The sequence below is a fragment of the Anolis sagrei genome, chromosome 1 (assembly GCF_037176765.1).
Source record: "Anolis sagrei isolate rAnoSag1 chromosome 1, rAnoSag1.mat, whole genome shotgun sequence".
Classification (NCBI taxonomy): Eukaryota; Metazoa; Chordata; class Lepidosauria; order Squamata; family Dactyloidae; genus Anolis; species Anolis sagrei.
In genome coordinates, this window is record NC_090021.1 from 55111130 (window position 1) to 55131556 (window position 20427).

General features: G+C 45.2%; 2 protein-coding genes across 3 annotated transcripts in view; one reads left to right on the forward strand and one right to left on the reverse strand.

Annotated features, from left to right (window-relative positions):
* CATSPERE (catsper channel auxiliary subunit epsilon) overlaps positions 1 to 18683 on the reverse strand; it is a 122096-nt gene extending 103413 nt beyond the window's left edge. Inside the window, exons 1-3 of the mRNA XM_067464150.1 lie at positions 18520 to 18683; positions 9370 to 9418; positions 7288 to 7361 (exon numbers count right to left, since the gene is read on the reverse strand). Coding sequence (XP_067320251.1) covers positions 7288 to 7361; positions 9370 to 9418; positions 18520 to 18602 — 206 coding nt within the window. The 5' untranslated portion in view covers positions 18603 to 18683. The remainder of the gene's footprint in view (positions 1 to 7287; positions 7362 to 9369; positions 9419 to 18519) is intronic.
* Positions 18684 to 18873: 190 nt separating this feature from the next.
* Positions 18874 to 20427, forward strand: part of ADSS2 (adenylosuccinate synthase 2) — a 28851-nt gene continuing 27297 nt past the window's right edge. For both annotated transcript variants that reach the window (XM_060753923.2, XM_060753924.2), the window contains exon 1: positions 18874 to 19160. In XM_060753923.2, the coding sequence (XP_060609906.2) occupies positions 18891 to 19160 (270 nt within the window). In that variant the 5' untranslated portion in view covers positions 18874 to 18890. The remainder of the gene's footprint in view (positions 19161 to 20427) is intronic.

The following is a 20427-nucleotide window of genomic DNA, read 5'->3' on the forward strand; positions in this document are numbered from 1 at the left end:
GGACACTTTAAAACTGGGCCGGCCAGAGCAGTGGGTACAGGAATTAAAAGTGCTGAAGTGGCAGGGGGAATGTAGGATTATAAAATACGTGCAGTGTGCAGCGATCTTAATTCTACTAAAGTGCTTCTAGGACTTGGTGATGGGGATTCCTAATCTGAAAAGGCACATCGGAACAGCCAAGTTTTTAAATTCTTTCTGAAAACTGCCAAAGTAGGGGCCTGTCTGAGATCTTTTGGGAGGGCGTTCCAAAGTCGGGGGGCCGCCACAGAAAAGGCCCTGTCTCGCGTCCCCACCAAGCGCGCTTGCGACGCGGGTGGGATCACGAGCAGGGTCTCTCCAGATGACCGGAGTGAGCGTGTGGGTTCGTAGACGGAGATGCGGTCACGCAGGTAGGGTGGTCCCAAACTGTTCAGGGCTTTGTAGGTGAGCACCTGCACCTTAAATTGGGCTCGGAAAATAAATGGCAGCCAGTGTAGCTCCTTAAACAGAGGGGTAGACCTCTCTCTATAATGAGCCCCGGTTAGCATCCTAGCTGCTGCCCGCTGGACCAATTGGAGTTTCCGAGCCGTTTTCAAGGGCAGCCCTACGTAGAGCGCATTGCAGTAATCCAATCTAGAGGTGACCAAGGCATGGACCACCCCGGCCAGATCGGCCTTCGCGAGGTACAGTCGCAGCTGGCGCACAAGTCTCAGTTGTGCAAAGGCCCTCCCGGACACCGCCGACACCTGAACCTCAAGTGTGAGCGATGAATCCAAGAGGACTCCCAAACTGCGGACCTGTGGCTTCAGGGGGAGTGTAACCCCGTCCAACACAGGTAGCCACCCTATACCCCGATCCGGTTTACGATCGACCAGGAGGACCTCTGTCTTGTCAGGATTGATCTTCAGCTTGTTCCTCCTCATCCAGATAGACACAGCGGCCAGGCACTCGTCCAGCACCCGAGAGGCCTCACTGGAATTAGATGGAAAGGAGTAGTAGAGTTGTGCGTCATCTGCGTAGAGATGGCACCCAACTCCAAAACTCCGGATGACCTCTCCCAGCGGTTTCATGTAGATGTTAAAGAGCATGGGAGACAAAATAGAGCCTTGCGGGACCCCACAGGTCAAAGGCCAGGGGTCCGAGCAGGCGTCTCCCAGCTTCACCATCTGGGTTCGTCCCTCCAGGAAGGACTGGAGCCATGACAGAACCGTGCCCCCAAGGCCCATCCCAGAGAGATGACCCAGAAGGATACCATGATCGATGGTATCGAAAGCCGCTGAGATGTCCAAGAGAACCAACAAAGTCACACTCCCCCTGTCCAGCTCTCTACGGAGGTCATCCACCAAGGCGACCAAGGCTGTCTCAGTGCCGTGACTAGGCCTGAAACCAGACTGTGACTGATCTAGGTAGTTGATACCATCCAAAAAGCCCTGGAGCTGGGAGGCGACCACCCGCTCCAGCACCTTACCCAAAAAAGGGAGGTTGGAGATTGGTCTGTAATTGCTCAGCACCGTGGAGTCAAGGGAACCTTTTTGAGGAGTGGACGAACCACAGCCTGTTTCAGATTAGATGGAAAAGTCACTTGCTCCAACGATGCGTTAATGATCAACACAAACCAATCAACCAGCCCCTCCTTGGCCGATTTAATGAGCCAAGATGGGCACGGGTCTAGAGACGAGGTGGTCGCCCTCACAGCCCCAAGAACCTCTTCCACGGTTTCAGGAAGAACAAGCCTAAAAGAATCCCACAAAATTGGACAAGCAGATACCTCCGTCACCTCTTCTGGTGCTGCGATGAAATTGGAGTCGAGCTCAAGGTGTATCTGAGCAACTTTGCCTGCAAAATGGTGTGCGAAATCGCGACACCGAGCTGCTGGGTCGTCAGAGACCTCCTCCGCCACAGGTGGGTGAAGGAGCTCTCCCACAACCCGGAACAGCTCCGATGATCTATTTGCTGCAGACGCTATACGGGTGGTCGTGAATGATTTCCTGGCCACCTGTATAGCCACGGAGTATGCCCTAAGAGAGGCTTTAGCCCGTGCTTGATCAGACACGTCCCGAGATTTCCTCCATTTGCGCTCTAGCCCCCTTCTCGTATGCTTCATCACAGCCAGCTCCCCGGTGAACCAGGGAGATGGCCTGTCACGACGCAACGAGATGGGGCGTTCGGGAGCGATCGTATCTATCGCCCTGGACATCTCCCTATTGTAGAGAGTCACCAAGGCGTCGATAGAATCGCCAGGCTCCAAGGCAGGAAGAACCCCAAGATTCCTCAGGAATCCATCCGGATCCATCAGTCTCCTAGGGCGGACCATTTTAATCTGTCCTCCACCCCTGCGGAGGTTAAGGGTCGCAGTGAGTCTAAAACTGATCAGATAATGGTCAGACCATGACACCGGAAGGATGTTTTGTTCTTCCACTCTAATCATTTCGCTGTCCGCCACGAAAACGAGGTCATGTGTATGTCCAGCCTGATGGGTGGGTCCAGATATTATTTGTGACAGTCCTATGGTCGTCATGGTGGCCATAAAGTCCTGAGCTGCGCCAGACAGGGTGGTCTCAGCGTGGATGTTAAAATCTCCCAGCACCACCAGGCGCTGGGAAACCAAGGCCGAATTAGAGACCACCTCCGCTAGCTCAGACAGGGAAGCTGCTGGGTCGCGGGGTGGGCGGTACACCAGAAGGAACCCCACAGTGTCACGGCTCCCCACCCTCAGGTGGACACACTCAAACCCAGAAGCTTGCAGAACAGCGCATCTGATCATGGCGATGGATTGCCAAAAGACTACTGCGACCCCTCCTCCCCGCCCCCCCTGTCTGGCCTGCTGATGCACTCCGAAACCTGGTGGACACAGCTGAGTGAGATTTACTCCCCCCAGCTCATCCAACCAGGTCTCAGTAATGCACGCCAGATCCGCCCTCTCATCCAGAATCAGATCCTGGATGGCCGCGGTCTTACCATTAACAGATCTAGCATTAATCAGCAGGACCTTGAGACCGAGGGGACTGCCATGGAGCCTACCACTTCCCACCTTCTCCAGAATCTTATTTTCCTGGTTCTTCTTTCAGGAAATCTGCTCTTTTTAAAATAGCTTTCAGAATAAAAAGGCTTACTCTGATTATGCTGGATCTTTCCTGCCCTTGCAAGAGGGATGTCAGAATATCATTTCTGTTGGGGGACCTGCAGTTGGATAATATTGGATGTAAATATCTGTCTCGCAGTTCGGTATATGCTGGACAGTCAATTAAGAAATGTTCAATGTCTTCCACTGTTTGTTCTCCCCAGACGTAGAATCTCTCACTTCTTGGGATGTTACAGTAGCGCCCGGTTTGCACCATAGTACCGAGTTGTTCAAACCTAGCCCTAGTATATATTCTTCTTAAGTGTAGAGGAAGTGGAATAGTTAGGTAGTGCTCTAAATGAATATTCCTTTTGTGGGAAGCTAAAAACCTTGTGGCTGAAGACCTACCTATGCTCTCTAGGTCCAGCTGTGCATAGACATCCCTAATGCGCCGCTTGAGCACTTGCCCTGCCGCCGGACCCAAAACACCCATAAATTGCAAAGGCAGATCGAATCCATCCAGCTCATTATTCAGGGCCGCCATCCATGATAACTTCTGGTCATGCTGGACTTGATCCTCTAGACATAGGCAAGGAAGTCTACTGGGATCCATAGAGTTTACTTTTGACCAGTAATTAAACTGTCTCATTAAAATTTGAGCTTTTACTGGGAGTATTCCTAGCTCAGCCCTTACTGCCGCCGTCAGCGTTGTTCTGGAAAGGCCCAGGAAGGTGCGAAGCTGCTTCACTTGGAAGGCTTCAATCTTAGCCAAATTGATGTGCCCCCAAATTTCAGCCCCAAATATAAGTGCTGGCATTATTTTTGTTTTAAAGACTTCCAGGGCAGGTCTGATTGTGCCTTGGTATCTATGATGGTACAGCTTATAAATGGAACCTGCTGCTTTTGTTGCTCTTTGTATACTATGAATAATGTGGTTAGCCCAAGCACCAGATGAAGAGAACATAATGCCTAGATATTTGTAGCAATTAATTTGTTCCAAATGTACGCCTTTCAGGGACCACGTGTACCATTTCCTGTTTTTTTTCCCAAAGACTATAATCTTGGATTTATCCGTGTTCATAGTGAGTGAATTTAGCTCACAGTACAAATTGAATTTTGCCAGGGATCTTCTTAGTCCCACTGGAGATGTTGCCATAATCACCATGTCATCAGCGTAAAGCAAGATGTTAATAGTTCTGGACAAAACTTTAGGACCATGTAGACTGTCAGAGGATAATGTATTTACGATGTCATTTATATAGAAGTTAAAGAGAAAAGGGGCTAAAATGCACCCTTGTCTCACCCCAGTTGATGTCTTGATCTCATTGCTCAGGGCTCCACTGGGTCCAAGTCTAACTTTCAATACAATGTCAGAGTACAGCATAATGATTAAAGTAAGTAATCTTCTGTCAATGTTTGTGGCAGCCAGCTTTTCCCATAGTATGTTACGACAAATTGTGTCGAACGCTGAAGACAAGTCTATAAATGCTTAATACAGACACATCCCCCTTGAATTATACTTTTGAATTATGTGCTGCAGGACAAAGCAATTATCTGTCGTTGAACGTCCCTGTCGGAAGCCTGATTGTTCTTCACAGAGAATATTGTTTTCATTGGACCATTGCTCAATTTTGATCAAAAGATATTTTGCGTAGATTTTTGCTGTGACATCAATCAGGCTTATAGGCCGATAATTCTTTGGATTGGTTTTTTCTCCATTCTTATGAATAGGGACGATAATACTCATCTGCCAGCCTCTAGATATGCTGCATGAATTGTTAATGTGGGAGAAGAGCCCTGCTAAAAGTTGGGCCCACCAATCACTGTCGTTCTTGAAAAGTTCAGCTGGCAAAAAATCCTCCCCTGGCGCTTTATTGTTTTGAAGTGCGTTGATAATAGATATTACTTCATGTGGCTTGACTTGTGTCCAGGCTGGGAGGGTGGCAGGATTGCAATAAGTTGTTACATGTTTTACATTGTTTGAATTGCCTGCCTTATTAAAGAGATCACCACAAAAGGTTTCCCAATGAGATGCAGGGATTGGAGAGTCTATTGAGAATCTGATTTGTCTCAATTTTGAAGAAACTAGTTGCCAATGGAATTGTATTATTTCTGTTTTTCCCCCTTCCTCATGCCTTGATATACATACAAGGGAGCCTGGCTTGGATATCTGTACGTACTTGGGAAAACTATGCCTTTCATGTGCATGAAAAATGCCCTGCCTTTCCCTATGTGTTCCTATGTTATGTTACTAAGATATTTTTGTGCTTCTGAGATTTCCTGTTCCTTCCCCTGAATGGGAGACTGTATTCCTAACCCCAAAAGGAAGTCCTGCATCCCATACGATCATACAGTCTGCGAGAAGAGACTCCAAGCTAGGGATTTCCTCAACCAATTCCCAGCCTCACCCATATTATGGACATATGTAACACAACAACCCAATGGACAGGACAAGATGGCCCCATTGCCTTTTCCTGCCTGCCTCGGGGGAAGTAGCTATTCTTCACAATGCGCCTTTGTGAGCGAGACCTCTTGCCATAGAAGGAAACCTGATTGTCTTTTTTCTAAGCCACTCTCCTCTGCCACTTGCATAATTGTGCCAATATGTCCTGTTTTGGGCTACCATTATCCAGGGCCATTGCCACTGGGTTGGCCCCCTGGTGGGGCTCTGCCATGACCATCCTGCACGCAATAAACTTTTCCTGAGTAGGGCTCAGTGCCCTCAATCATTTTTATTATTTTTCCTGTTGAATAAAGGGAAACCCATTCACTGCCACACAATGCTCTTTATCTCTTCACAAGCTGACTGCTCAGCAAAGCCCCCTTTCTGTGATTGGTCAGAACTGAGAGACTCGTCCAATGAGCTTTGCTACAGCTGATGTTGCTGCAGTGGGAAATTTGAAATTATTGTGTATAAAATGAGACTGTATCAATATTTGTATTAGCATCTTTGTGAATGTATCACAAGCTAGGATCTTATCTGCAGATAATAAAATCTTCCTTGGCTGAAATTATCTTCTCGCCTTGCTGCTGCATTATTTTAATTGGGGCTGATCTGTATGCTTGCCACAGCAGGGACTCACAGAAAAGGGGCAGCTCAGAAAGAAGCCTGTTGGCAGAAACCCAACACTTGTCTGGGTTTCTGCCAACAGATTTCTTCCTGGTCTCACTGCCAGGAATTGCCTCCTAAATTGGGGCCAACAACTACACCACATGAAGTATTCCAACTGTGACTGCCATAGAGTCATGGAAATATATGGTGTTAGTACTGTAGTTTAGATTCCTTTTGGAATAATCCTCAAAATGGAATTTGCCCTTTTCACAGTAGCCCCATTTTGCGGACTCCTCCAAACTGTCCAGGATTTCACACAGTAATTTCTATCTCTCATTAATCCAACCATGTTGTAAACATTCTAGGGCTAAGGAACGGTTTATCATTGCTTTTAGAAAGTATAGTGCACATTTCTTTTCAAAAAGCTCCTTTTCCTGAATGAGGTCTAATTAAACTGTTTACCTGTCTGCATGTATCTCCCCCTATGAACATCTAGGACCTTAAGATCATCCTGGGAGGCCCTGCACTCGGTCCCACCACCACTGCAGTTGTGTTTGGTAGGGACGAGAGACAGGGTTTTGTCCGTGGTTGCCACTCGGCTGTGGAACTCCCTCCCCAATGAGGTTAGATCTGCCCCCTCCCTCCTGGCCTTCCGTATTTGGATGGGGAGGACAAGACTTTCTAAGAGAATAGGTGTATTACTGTGATCTCTCTTCTTGAAACTCTTCTCAGTTTTTTCTGTTTGCTTCAAACAATTTGCTGTTGTAGTGCAATAATGCTGCAATTCTAAATTTTTAACAACTGAAAATCAGTATTCAGATGGCCTTGCTGCATGAGCCTGTTCATTTTTTCCACTGCTAACATGTAGTAACATACATCATACTGTCACCAACACGGGGGTACCAGTACCATTATCCTTTTACAAACTTTGAACCCACTGTCAGTGACCACTTCGGACTTGCAGTAGACATAACAGAGGGATAAGGAATCCTGAGCACTCCCAGCTCTTTCAAAATTTTAAATTATTGTGAAACAAATCAATTAATTCAACAAATGGTCAAAAAAGTGGATGACACATCAACTATACATTACTGGGTAGAAATTTATAATGGTCAAAAGAGCTGGTTGTTGAAAAGTGGAGCATCAGAAGGTGGGGAAAGCCTATATGTACTTTTACCTAATTTACAATCCTTACATTTTATCACCAACGGTACATAATGGAGGAATATTCCATTCCACAAATGTGGTTCCTTCAAATTGCAAATATATCTAGATTAAAAAAGAAAACAAAGAAGAGAAAAAGGTAGATTATAAAATAAGAGGCATAATTTATATTAAAGCAATGTAAACCTGTTTTACATTGTCCACTCTCAAGTAAAAAAAATTAATATTAAAAATATTTAAGATTTTTGCTGGGTTTTTAGCAATGAAACAGGTTCAAGCTTCCGTTCAGTGTGGTTTTTGTAGAGATAAGTATACTTAGAAAAAACATCAGCAAAACTTTTTGCATATTAAAAGTGTTTTAGGATGCTTGCCATAGATGCAGGCGAAACGTCAGGAGAAATGCCTCTAGAACATGGCCCTATAGCCCAAAAAACCCCACAAGAACCTATTATGCAATTGTTTCAGCTGTTAGACTGAATAACCTGCAATCTCCAATCTGTCAGGAAAACAGAGACTTAACTAGTGCATAAACAATAGAGCTTTAGAAGTGTTTTTCAGTGCCTAAAAAAATCTCCCATAAATCAACTTGTTTCATATCATGCACTCAAGAGACAAAATTGAAGTAGACTTTGACAGAAATAACATATTTTGTTTACTCACAGTTTTCATGTGTTCAGCATGCACAGGTGCTATAACTTATTACCCCAATTTCAAATATTTTGAGATGGTTTCCTGTGCCAGCCGGCCAGGGCATCTCTCTTGTAACAAAACAGCTATCAACAGGTCACATAGTCAAAAGGAGAGAATAGAAAGCATGTGGTCTATAACTTCTTTTTATAACTTCTCAGAAACCATAGCATAAAGGAAGCTGCACACTAGAACATACTTATAGGATACAGTAAACAACAAGATCATAGACAAACAAATTGCTAGAGAAGGCTAGATGAAAGTTGTCATTTCCAACAGGATGTTTGTAGCTTGGGAACTGCCTGTCCATTGAAAGAGAAGTGAAGAAAAGAAGGACTTTCTGGTTGGACTGCTTCCTGATACAGATCTGTTCTGGAAGATTATAAAATAGAGTTTTAGACAATGTCAAACTAAGATTTGTGAAAGGAGATGGACAATTTGATTACGCTGATAGAGAAGGAATTTTAATTTAAGAGAATTTGGGGATTTAGTAAAAAAATAAGTTCCAACAATTTTGGCTGTGTGTGTTTCATTACTAAAGGGATTTCATAGAATCATAGAATCAAAGAGTTGGAAGAGACCTCATTGGCCATCCAGTCCAACCCGCTGCCAAGAAGCAGGAATATTGCATTCAAATCACCCCTGACAGATGGCCATCCAGCCTCTGTGTAAAAGCTTCCAAAGAAGGAGCCTCCACCACACATTTATGAGCTTGCAGTATGTCATCAAATGTAGAAGTGTGACTATATAATATTTCTTAAATGGATGGACAAGATAGAATAAAAACAGCAGACAAGGATTGAGAGGTCTTCACAGTAGTCTTTATGTTTATTAGTCCCTTTGCAGTGTATTTGTTATGTGTGTATATGTCCCTATTGCCGTGTTTTATTTTTTGTGTTTATATATTTTTTGTGTTATCATGTGTAAAATTTTTGAACTAGTTTAGAAAGTAGATTGGTACAGTGTTTTGGGTTTTTTTTTTTTTTTACAAAAATGTATAACTTTATACCAGGCATCCTCAAGCTGTGGTCCTCCAGCTGTTTGGGCCTCCAACTCCCAGAAATCCTAATGAGCTTGTTCAATGGTCAGGCCCAAACAGCTGGAGGGCTGCAGTTTGAGGATGCCTGCTTTATACATTTACTCACTTTATTATAGTTGAATTATTGCTTTTCTTTTCTATCAATAAATATTAATAGCAGGAAAAAAGAAAAAAGAAAATTGAATATTTAAAAAGCTGAGCCCTTGTGGCACTTCAGGAGGAGCGGGGGGGGGGGGGGGAATAAAAGCAGAGGCCAGGGATTACACTAATTTCAGTACTGATATATATCAAGTTAATGCATAACATTCAGATAACTAGACCAGCACCAGTAAAAATGGTTTAGACTGCAGATTTTGGATAAGCAGAATTTTGCCTGTTAACACTTACTGTAGTTCTTGTAGAAAATATTAAATAATCTCCTGTGTTCGTTACATATCTGAAGGTAAAAAAGGAAAACAGAAGCATTAGTTTTCTCTTCCACTATATGTGTATACTTTGGCCCATCCTTGAGTAGGTACACATAATGCTAAAATCCATTACTAGATTTCTAGATATTAGAGGAAAAACAGAAGGAAAAACAAATTATCTCAAGTTTCCAGCTGGAAATGTAGAACTTCTAACAATGTTGAAGCCATGGGAGTATGATTTTTTTCCTGCTGTTTGGGAAAGTAGAGAAGAAAATTGATGGAAAATTCGGGGAAAATGCAACATTAAACCTCCTTAAAATATTTAAAATTATTTTATCACTGTAAGAATTTTATTAAACAAGCAATCCCCACGTTACAAACAAAATAAGTTCTGTAGGTTTTTTCTTAAGTTGAATTTGTTTGTAAATATAACTCCAGCCAAATATATAATGGGAAAGGTTGGCACCCCTGTGGTGTTCGTTTTGCTGTGCCTCTGTTCAGAAGATTTCACCTTACTTTCTGTCCCTGTGACAATTGGGTTTTGAAAAATCTGGCTTGTTGTGGAAACAAGGACTGGTGATAAAGTTTCAGTGGAGACTTCCTTTCCCCATGCTAACTCTTTCAGGGGTAAATTTTCGTTCCAAGGGGTAGATTTCTTAAACTTCCTGTTGTCTCGCCCCCACTCACAACTCTTAACGATGAAAAGCGGGGCCAGCTAGGTTCTCCTATTGAAAAGGAGGACAGCTGATGGTTGGTCAGTTCAAAGGGTATGAACAAAGTGGTGACGTGGTTATGCTGATGATCTTGATTAACTTAATGTCCAGTTCTGCGGATACAAAGGGGCTAGACCCAAAAAACAAACCAGGGGCTTGGCTGCATATTCAGAAAACTAATATATTCATGTTGGTTTAGCCTCCTCTTTCGTGGGAGCAATGAGCCTCTACCCTTGTCCAAACAGGAAACATCTTAAGCTCATCTCATTCACATCTGTCCACAAAGGGGTTGACTCTATCTGACTTGACAGATTGCTAGAAAGATCTTTTGCTAGTTGTGTAGTAATCTCTGTTCCCCGGAACTTATGCAAACAGGGGGCACGAGGACACCAGATGCCTTCAGGATATATTTGATACAAATTTATACACTTAAAACTTGATACAATATACAAGCAATATAAGTTAGACAAAAAGTACCAGTTTCATAAATGTATTAAAGGGTTTAGATTTAATAGAGTTTAAGTTACTGGTGCTGCTAGGTCCTTCCGGAGCCTCTAGCGCAGTGTTTCTCAATCTTCCTAATGCAGTGATCCCTTAATACAGTTCCTTATGTTGTGGTGACCCCCAACCATAACATTATTTTAGTTGCTATTTCATTATTGCAATTTTGCTGTTATAAATTGTAATGTAAATATCTGATATGGAGGATGTGTTTTCAATTACTAGACCAAACTTGGCACCAATCTATGTATATAATAAAAGTCAAAGTTTGTATGTGGCGGACAAAAGTGTGGTGGTGTGGCGGGAGGAGTATGTGCCAGCGTTGATTGGGTGCCGCTGTGGTGCTATTTGCATATGGTCTCTAATTGGCCAGCTTCAAGAGGAGCCCTGGTGGAGAAAAGAGTTCATGACAGAAACGGGGACATGAGAAGGAAATTTGCATATGGTCTCTGATTGGCCAGCCTCAATTCCAAGATTCCAAGATGACAAAGAGAGGAAAGGAAAAGGCCAGGGGCTGGGTCAGAAAATTACCAATACAGACCAAACACAAAGCCCCCATGACCCACTCGACATCCTACTGCAGTTTGGAGGAGGATGAACCATGGATGATGGGGCTTGCAGTACCATCACTCACATTCTGAGACCGCTGTTAACCGCATCCAATGACTGATCAGGACCAAACTTGGCACATAGACCTCTCATGACCTACTTTACATCCTGGTGTGGTTTGGCCGGGGATGGACCATGTATTATGGGACTTGCAGTACCTTTGCTGAATTCTTGAGACCACTGCAACCCTCATCCAATGAGTCTCCATGACGCACTCTACATCTTGGTGTAGTTTGGAAGAGGATGCACCATGGACGATAGGACTTGCAATACCTGCACTCCCTTCCTAAGACCACTACAACTGCCAACAATGATGGATCAGGACCACCATTCACACAGAGAGCCCGCATGACCCACTCTACATTCTGGTGCAGTTTGGAAGAATTTGACAATGGATGATGGGACTTGCAGTCACTTCACTCACTTCCTGAGACCACTGAGACCCTTGCCAATGACTGATCAAGACCAAACTTGGCACACAGAGCCCCCATGACCCACTCTACATCCTGGTGCACTTTCGAGGAGGACAGACCATGGATGATGGGACTTCAAGTACCTCCACTCCCTTCCCAAGACGGCTGCAACCCTCATCTAATGTCTGATCAAGACCAAACTTGGCACACAGAGCCCTCATGCCCCACTCTACATCCCAATGCTGTTTGGAGGAGGACGGACGATGGATGATGGGACTCCCAGTACCTAAACTCACTTTCTGAGACCACTGTGACCCTCATCCAATATTTGATCAAGAACAAAACTTGGCACACAGAGCCTCCACGACCCACTCTCCATTCTGGTGCAATTTGGAGGAGGATGGACCACAAATGATGGGATTTGCAGTATCTTCACTAACTTCCTGAGACCACTGCGAGCCATATAAATATCTGATAAAGACCAACCCTGATACACAATTCCTTTCTTAAATAACCCGGGCAGCGCCGGGTCCCCAAGCTAGTACTCAATATGCCCAAATGTGAACACTGGTGGAGTTTGGGGAAAAAAGACCTTGACATTTGGGAGTTGTAGTTTCTGGGATTTATAGTTAATCTACAATCAAAGAACATTCTGAACTCCAACTACAATTGAATTGAACCAAACTTGGCACACAGAACTCCCACAACCAACAGAAAATACTGGAAGGGTTTGGTGGTCAATGACTTTGAGTTTTGGAGTTGTAGTTCACCTATATTCAGAGAGCACTATGGATTCAAACGATAGATCTGGATCAAACCTGGCACAAATACTCAATATGCCCAAATGTGAATACTGATGGAGTTTGGGGAAAATAGACCTTGACATTTGGGAGTTGTAGTTGCTGGGATTTATAGTTCACCTACAATCAAAGAGCGTTCTGAACCCCACTAACAGAATTGGGCAAAACTTCCCACACAGAACCCTCATGCCTTGAAGGGACTCACTGACATGAGCCTCCCTCCAGCCTCACACACTCTCCTTTGCCTACACATGTGCACCATGCTGCCATATGCTGAGCATGCCTGCTCTCACTTTGGGGGTGGGGGCTCAGAAACAGCCCTCCCCTTGGTTGAGAGGCCCAGGGTTTTTGGAGGAAGGTTTTTGGTGGGAGGATTCACAATTTGTTTCCAAAAAGGAAGAGAAGGGCAGACTGAGAGATCTTCAGCCTTCTCTGGCAAACAGGTTCCTGACTATCAGAACTATATGTTTTCTGATGATCTTTGCTGACCCTTCTGAAACCCCCTCGTGACCCCCCCCCCCCAGGATCCTGCTCCCCAGGTTGAGAAATGCTGAAACTTTGTAACCGGAGGGAGGGCCTAAATGAGCGCAAGGGCCTCGAGGCAGCCTCCATGTGTGTTCATATGGCTCTGCTCCTCTACCGGGTCCTGCTGTGGGAGAGCCAGGCCATTGCTGCCTACAGATACAGGACCTATGCCATCAGAAGAACAAAAGGTGATTCCAAAGAAAACAAAAACATCGATGATTCAACAGAAATTGAAACACTACTAAACAAAGTAAAAACTAATCTGGAAATCATACGTCGATAGCTGGATATTCTTACCCTGCTGTGTAAGACTGTCTGGAGATCTGGAGTTTTACATTAACAATGGCACAGCTCTGTAGTTAATTAAATAAGAAGTTGGGAACTTATGGACTCAGTTTATTGAGGCTGAATGAATCAAAGCATAATCCAAGTAAGATGGAAGTGGCATTACAACAAGAGGGACATTTTCACCATTTGTCAGTTGGACTGCTTTAACTCTCAGAAGCAGAACTCCCTCATCTCCTTCAGCTACCAGCTTCTCAAAAGTGGAGAACTCTGCATAATTCAACTTTTGAGAGCTGGATTCCTCAAATTCAAGATGGTGAGCAATGACTCTCTCTCTCTGACCTCAATGTAGAGCTAAATGTCTTGTCTGGTATTTGTTAGTGTCAGATATTTAGGAACATGGAAAGCTTTGTGAGATAGCCAAAGTATGAGTCCCTCAGTTTAGTCATTTTGGCTTCTAGGAAAGCTCAGTTTTAATTTGCTCTAAGATCCATTTTTTAGTAGTCCACAGTATCTGTAGAATTCTACTACGGTCTATTTCAAACGGGTTTTCATGATTTTCTTCTTTCACAATCATCCATAGAAACTGGTAGAACGGACAATCTTAACTTTAGTATTCAATTATATCGTTATACCATACTTTATGATCTTGTCTAGTGACTTCATAGCTGCTTTTTAAAAACAGTTTTCTGCATTAATTTTTTATGCTAAGGTAGAGAAAATCTTGAATTATTTCAATGTCTTTGTTATCTATGTAATTTCAATGTAAGTTATCTGTGGCCATTTTGTTTTTTGAATGTTCAGCTGTAAATCTGCTTTTGCACCTTCTTCTTTGACCTTCAATAATCCAAGTTTTTGCTACTGTCTGCTAGTAGAATGGTATCATCTGCATATTTTAAATTGCTCCTTCCTCCAGTTTTCACGCCTCCTTCCCCTGAATCTAATAATTCTTTACAAATCATATGCTCATCGTAATAGTTTAAAAGGTAAGATAATGCAATTGTCTAACCCCCTTTCTAATTAGAAGTTATTTTATTTCTCCATAATCTTTCCTGACGGTAGTCTCTTGTCCCGAGTTCAAGTAATACATCAGGTTGATGAAATAATATAGCGCACTCATGAACTAAACAATCAAAGGCTTTGCTACAATCTATAAAAATAGAGTGATTATCTTTTGAAATTCTTTGTTGTGCTCTATGATTCAACATATATTTGTCATATCATCTCCAGTGCCTCTTTATTTCCTGAATCCAGCTTGGATATCTGGCATTACTTGCTCTATACCAGGGGTCCTCAAACTAAGGCCCGGGGGCCGGATGCGGCCCTGCAAGGTCATTTACCCGGCCCTCGCTCAGGGTCAACCTAAGTCTGAAATGACTTGAAAGCACACAATAACAACAGTCCTATCTCATCAGCCAAAAGCGGGCCCACACTTCCCATTGAAATACTAATAAGTTTATATTTATTAAAATTGTTCTTCGTTTTAATTATTGAATTGTTTAAAGTGTTTTTTGCACTACAAATATGATATGTGCAATGTGCATAGGAATTCATTCATTATTTTTCAAATTATAATCCGGCCCTCCAACAGTTTGAGGAACTGTGACCTGGCCCTCTGTTAAAGAAGTTTGAGGACCCCTGCTCTATACAATAAAAGTATGTGTTGTAGAATTTTGAAGATCACTCAACTTGCAAAAGAGATTAATCCAATGGTACTGTGGTTAATGCAATCCTTGTTATCCCTTTTCATGGTGGTTGGAATGTATATGGAACATTTCCAATCTGTAGTCATTTTGTTTTATGCATTTGTTGACAGATTTCTAGAACTAAACTAAAGCACTCCTGAGCTCTGTAACCAAGTTCTGTTTATACTTTCAGGGGAAGTATAAACTGATCTAGCACAGGTCGAATCTCTATTCTGTGATTTGCCTTACAATTAATCAGAACCTTTGTCTCATCTGGATTGTTACAATTTGTTCGAATTCACCCAAACTATTACTGAAAACAGATAATGATTTAGTATTGAAATACCTTTCTTGTAGTTAGACAAAAATGAGAATCAAAGCTGGGCGTAATCAGTTTACTGGTGACACTGAATCTCTGGACAACCTATCCCAATTGTTTCTGGCAATTGTTAAACAGCATGGGGGACACAACTGAACTCTGGGGGATATCACAGACCAATGGCTACAATGTCAAACAGGAAACCTTCAGGATCAAATTCAAAGTTTGCTGCTCCAGGGAAAGTGTGTTTGTACTGCTTCACAAAATCCTTCCAAAGTTTCAAATTGCCCACATGGATAGCTTAGAAATGACATGTTTGCTTTATGAAACAAAATGTATGGAAATTTTGTTTCATTAATTTATTGTATAAAATTGAACCTGGCTCTCCATATCCACAGATTTTGTATCCTGGGATATACCCCCACATTTTGAGAGTGTATTCTGTTTAGCCAGGCTAGTGAGGTTTGAACTGAGATAGGAGGATATGGTGTCTGGTGTTAAATGTCCTTTAATCTTTCTTCAACGTCAGAGACAGTTGGGTTGCAATTCCCATTATCCCCAGTCTGCATGATTGGGGTATAGAGTGGCAACCTGTGCTCGATGGGGTTACACTCCCTCTGAGGACACAGGTCTGCAGTCTGGGGGTTATCCTGGACTCAGTGCTGATGCTTGAGGCCAAGGTGTTGACGGTGGCCGGGAGAGCTTTCGCAAAACCTGAGTTGGTCACGGTGGTCCATGCCTTAGTTACACCCAGGATGGATTACTGCAATGTACTCTATGTGGGGTTGCCTTTGAAGACGGCTCAGAAGATAGAATTAGTGCAAAGGATGGTAGCCAGATTGTTAACCAGGGCTGCATTTAGGGAACATAATATGCCTCTATTGAAGCAGCTCCACTGGCTGCCGATTGGTCCCAATTCAAAGTGCCAGTTATTACCTACAAAGTCCTACACAGTTTGGGGCCAGGGTATCTTTGGGACTTCATCTCTTTTTATGAACTGGTATGGACTTGGACATCCACAGGGAAGGCCCTCCTCTTGCTCCTACTGCCTTTGCAAGTATGGTTCATGAGGACAAGAGAGAGGGCCTTCTCGGTGGTGGCCTTCCAGCTCTGGAACGCCCTCCCGAGGGAAATTAGTCTAGCCCCCAACCTCCAATGTTTTCGGTCCAACCTAAAATTTTGGTTTTTTAACCAAGCTTTCCAGTAGTTAAACCCCTGTGCTGGGAGGACTAAAGACTGACAGGTCGCAGGTTCAAATCTGGGGAAAGCGTGGATGAGCTCCCTCTATCAGCTCCAATTCCTCATGCGGGGACACGAGAGAAGCCTTCCAGAAGGGTGATAAACCTTCAAAAACAGCCAGGCGTCCCCTGGGCAACATCCTTGCAGATGGCCAATTCTCTCACACCAGAAGCAACTTGCAGTTTCTTAAGTTGCTCCTGACACGACAAAAAAACAACAACAAAAAACAAACAAAATAGGTATAGAGCCAAAATAGGTTCAAGTAATAGACCATTGTTTTTTTTTTTCATTGAAAGCACTTTATCTTACTGGTTGGTTGTTATTCATTTTATGTCTATAATTACTGTAAGACTATCGATATGTATTTTAGAGTTGGTTGATTTTACTGTGATACTGTTTTATTTATTGATGTTTTCCTTTGATATTTGATGTATCTGTATTTGTTGCACCATATGTATTGTTACATTACAAGTGCTTTGTTAAGCCACTCCGAGTCCCTTTTGGGAGATGGTGACAGGGTGAACCCGACTGCTCACTGGAGGAAGGATATTAGAGGCAAAGACGAAGTACTTTGGCCACATTATGAGAAGACAGGAATGCTGGCAGAAGACAATGATGCTGGGGGAAATGGAAGGAAAAAGGAAGAGGAGCCAACCAAGAGGAAGATGGTATCCTTGAAGTGATTGGCTTGACCTTGAAGGCGCTGGGGGTGGTGATGGTCGACAGGGGGTTCTAGTGTGGGCTGGTCCATGAGGTCCAATGACTGAACGAATAAACAACAACTATTATTATTAACTCTCAACAGTAAGAACTGACCATGGAACAAACGACTGGTTCAAGATTGGGAAAGGTGTCCGGCAGGGTTGTATACTCTCCCCCAACCTATTCAACTTGTATGCAGAACACATCATGTGATGTGCAGGGCTTGAGGAATGCAAGGCTGGGGTGAAAATTGCTGGAAGAAACATTAACAACCTTAGATATGCAGATGACACCACTTTGATGGCCGAAAGCGAGGAGGAGCTGAGGAGCCTTCTAATCAAGGTGAAAGGAGAAAGCGCAAAAGCTGGGTTGCAGTTAAACATAAAAAAAAACAAGATTATGGCAACAAGAATGACTGACAACTGGGAAACAGAGGGAGAAAACATGGAGACAGTGACAGACTTTGTATTTCTAGGTGCAAAGATTACTGCAGACGCAGACTGCAGCCAGGAAATCAGGAGAGGCTTACTTCTTGGGGGGAGAGCAATGTCCAATCTTGATAAAATAGTGAAGAGTAGAGACATCACACTGGCAACAAAGATCCACATTGTTAAAGCAATGGTATTCCCCATAGTCACCTACGGATGTGAGAGCTGGACCATAGGGAAGGCTGAGTGAAGGAAGATAGATGCTTTTGAACTGTGGTGTTGGAGGAAAGTGCTGAGAGTGCCTTGGACAGCGAGAAGATCCAACCAGTCCATACTTCAAGAAACTGTGATATTATATGGTAAATTTGTGTATTGTATATTGTATTGTATTTTGTAATTGTTAGGCATCGAATTGTGCCTTTTTTAAGCCGCCCTGAGTCCCCCCTAGGGGGTTGAGAACGGTAGGGTAAAAGCATCCCAAATAATAAATAAATAAATAAATAAAGCCTGACTGCTCATTGGAGGGAAGGATAGTAGAGGCCAAGATGAAGTACTTTGGCCACATCATGAGAAGAAAGGAAAGCTTAGAGAAGACAATGATGCTGGGGGAAATGGAAGGAAAAAGGAAGAGGGGCCGACCAAGGGCAAGATGGATGGATGGTATCCTTGAAATGACTGGCGTGACCTTGAAGGAGCTGGGGGAGGTGACGACCTACAGGGAGCTCTGGCGTGGGCTGGTCCATGAAGTCACGAAGAGTCGGAAACGACTGAACAACATTATTATTAACACCCGTGCTGAGTTGCTACTCTAGGGGAGCTCCTTCTTAGGGCCCCCTGTTGGTCTCCAAACAGGACGCCCTTCCCCTGCGGGCTCCCTCACACAAGACCCCCCTCTGCCCTCCTGTATGTACCTCCACACCGCCCCGCATTGGCTCAGCCACAGGCAAAGCAGCAAGGCCCCGGCTTGCGCAAGGGAGGCGGGGAAGCCCGCCATGACGCCCTCTGAAGCAACGCTGTTTGCCCCTCACGCCCGCCAGCCGCGCGCTCCCTTTTCCTAACGGCCGCCCTCGCGCCACGGAGGTGGTGGCAGCAGCAGCAGCAACAACGGCCGCAGCTCGCGCCGCGCCGCAAGGCACCCTGGGAAGCGTAGTTCGCGCCGAGGGGGCGGCGAAGCGATGGCCTGCTTCTTGTATGCAAATGAAGGGGGCGGGACTCCTGAAGCGCGTCGGCGAAGGGTGCCAAGGAGGGACCAATCGGCGTTGGCCTAGAGCCCGGCGGCTGGATGCGGCGGCCGCACGAGGAGGCGGGGAAGGAGCCGGCAGGCAGGCAGGCAGGGTCGGGCGCGCCGCTTCCTCCTCCTCCTTGTTCGTGCCTCGAGCGCAGGAGGGAAGAAGCCATGTCTGGAAGCGCCGCTATCCCCAACGGGGGCAGCGCCTCCCGGCACCCCGGCAACAAAGTGACGGTGGTGCTGGGCGCCCAGTGGGGCGACGAGGGCAAAGGCAAGGTGGTGGACCTGCTGGCCCAGGACGCCGACGTCGTCTGCAGGTGCCAGGTGAGCAGGCCTCGCGGGAGGGAGGGAGGGAGGGAGGGAGAGAGGGGAGTCACCTTGGGAGAGAGAGAGAGACAGAGAGAGAAGAGCGGAGTTTTCCCGCCCTGGTTGCTATGGCAACTGCCGCCCTCCGCTCCGGGGCAGGTTATTCCGCGCGCCTCCGCGGAGGCTTCCGATTGGGCCGGGCGGGCCTCCGTACCCGTGGGTGCTTCCGAATGGAATATCAAGCTACCCTTGATTTTTACAACCACTTTGGTAATGCCTGAGCGCCCACGAGAAACACACTGTCTCTCCCCCCTCCCTGCGCCCTACACACCCTTCCTCATCCTCTCTCAAGTTCGAACCTCAACTCACTGGCTTCTCCCGCCTTGTGTTGTGAGGAGGGAGAGGAGGAGGACCATGAGGTGGTGAGAGGAAGGCCACATTTCCTCCCCCCTCCCCCCCCGCCTTTCTCTTTCCGCAAGGCCGTGAGGGCCCTTTCCCGCCTGAGGAGGGGCGCTTGGAGGAGGAGGAGGAGGAGGAGGGAGGCGGCGCGCTCCCCTTCCCCGCCAATGCCTTTCCCTCGGGGCTCTTGAAGGGCACCGGCTGCCCTCTCTCACAAGCGAGGCTTTGTTGTGAGGCAGGAGGAAGAAAGCCACCCAGAGCAAACCTTTGCCAACGGTGTTTGAGAGGAAGGGAAGAGCCGAAGGAGAGGCCTTGTTTTCTTCCCATCCTGACTTTCTTGGCGGGAGGACGACAGGCACAACATTCTTCCCTCAGGGACTCCTGGTGCCAGACCAAAAACGATGCATCCACACTGTAGAACGGATGCAGTTCCTAGCACCATTTTTTCACCGCTCTCTTCTGGACAGACAAGAAGGCGAAACGACCTTTTGAAACTAATTTTTATTATTTACTAACTTGGGGACCCAGCGGTGCTTTGGTTATTTGAGAAAGGCATTGTTTACCAGTGTGCCAAGTTTAGTCTAGATCCAATGTCAGCTGGATTCAGTGGGTGCGGATGAACTACAACTCCCATTATCCATGGTCCATCCTCTTGCCATCATCCATGGTCCACCCTCTTCCAAACCGCACCAGGATGTAGAGTGGGTCATGGGGGCTCAGTGAGCCAATTTTGATCTTGAGCAATCACTGGTGTGGTCTCAAGAATTGAGTGAAGATACTGCAAGTCCCGTCATTCATGGTCCAAACTCTTCCAAACCACACCAGGATTTGGAGTGGGTCATGGGGGCGCAGTGTGCCAAGTTTGGTCCTGATCCATTATTGGTTG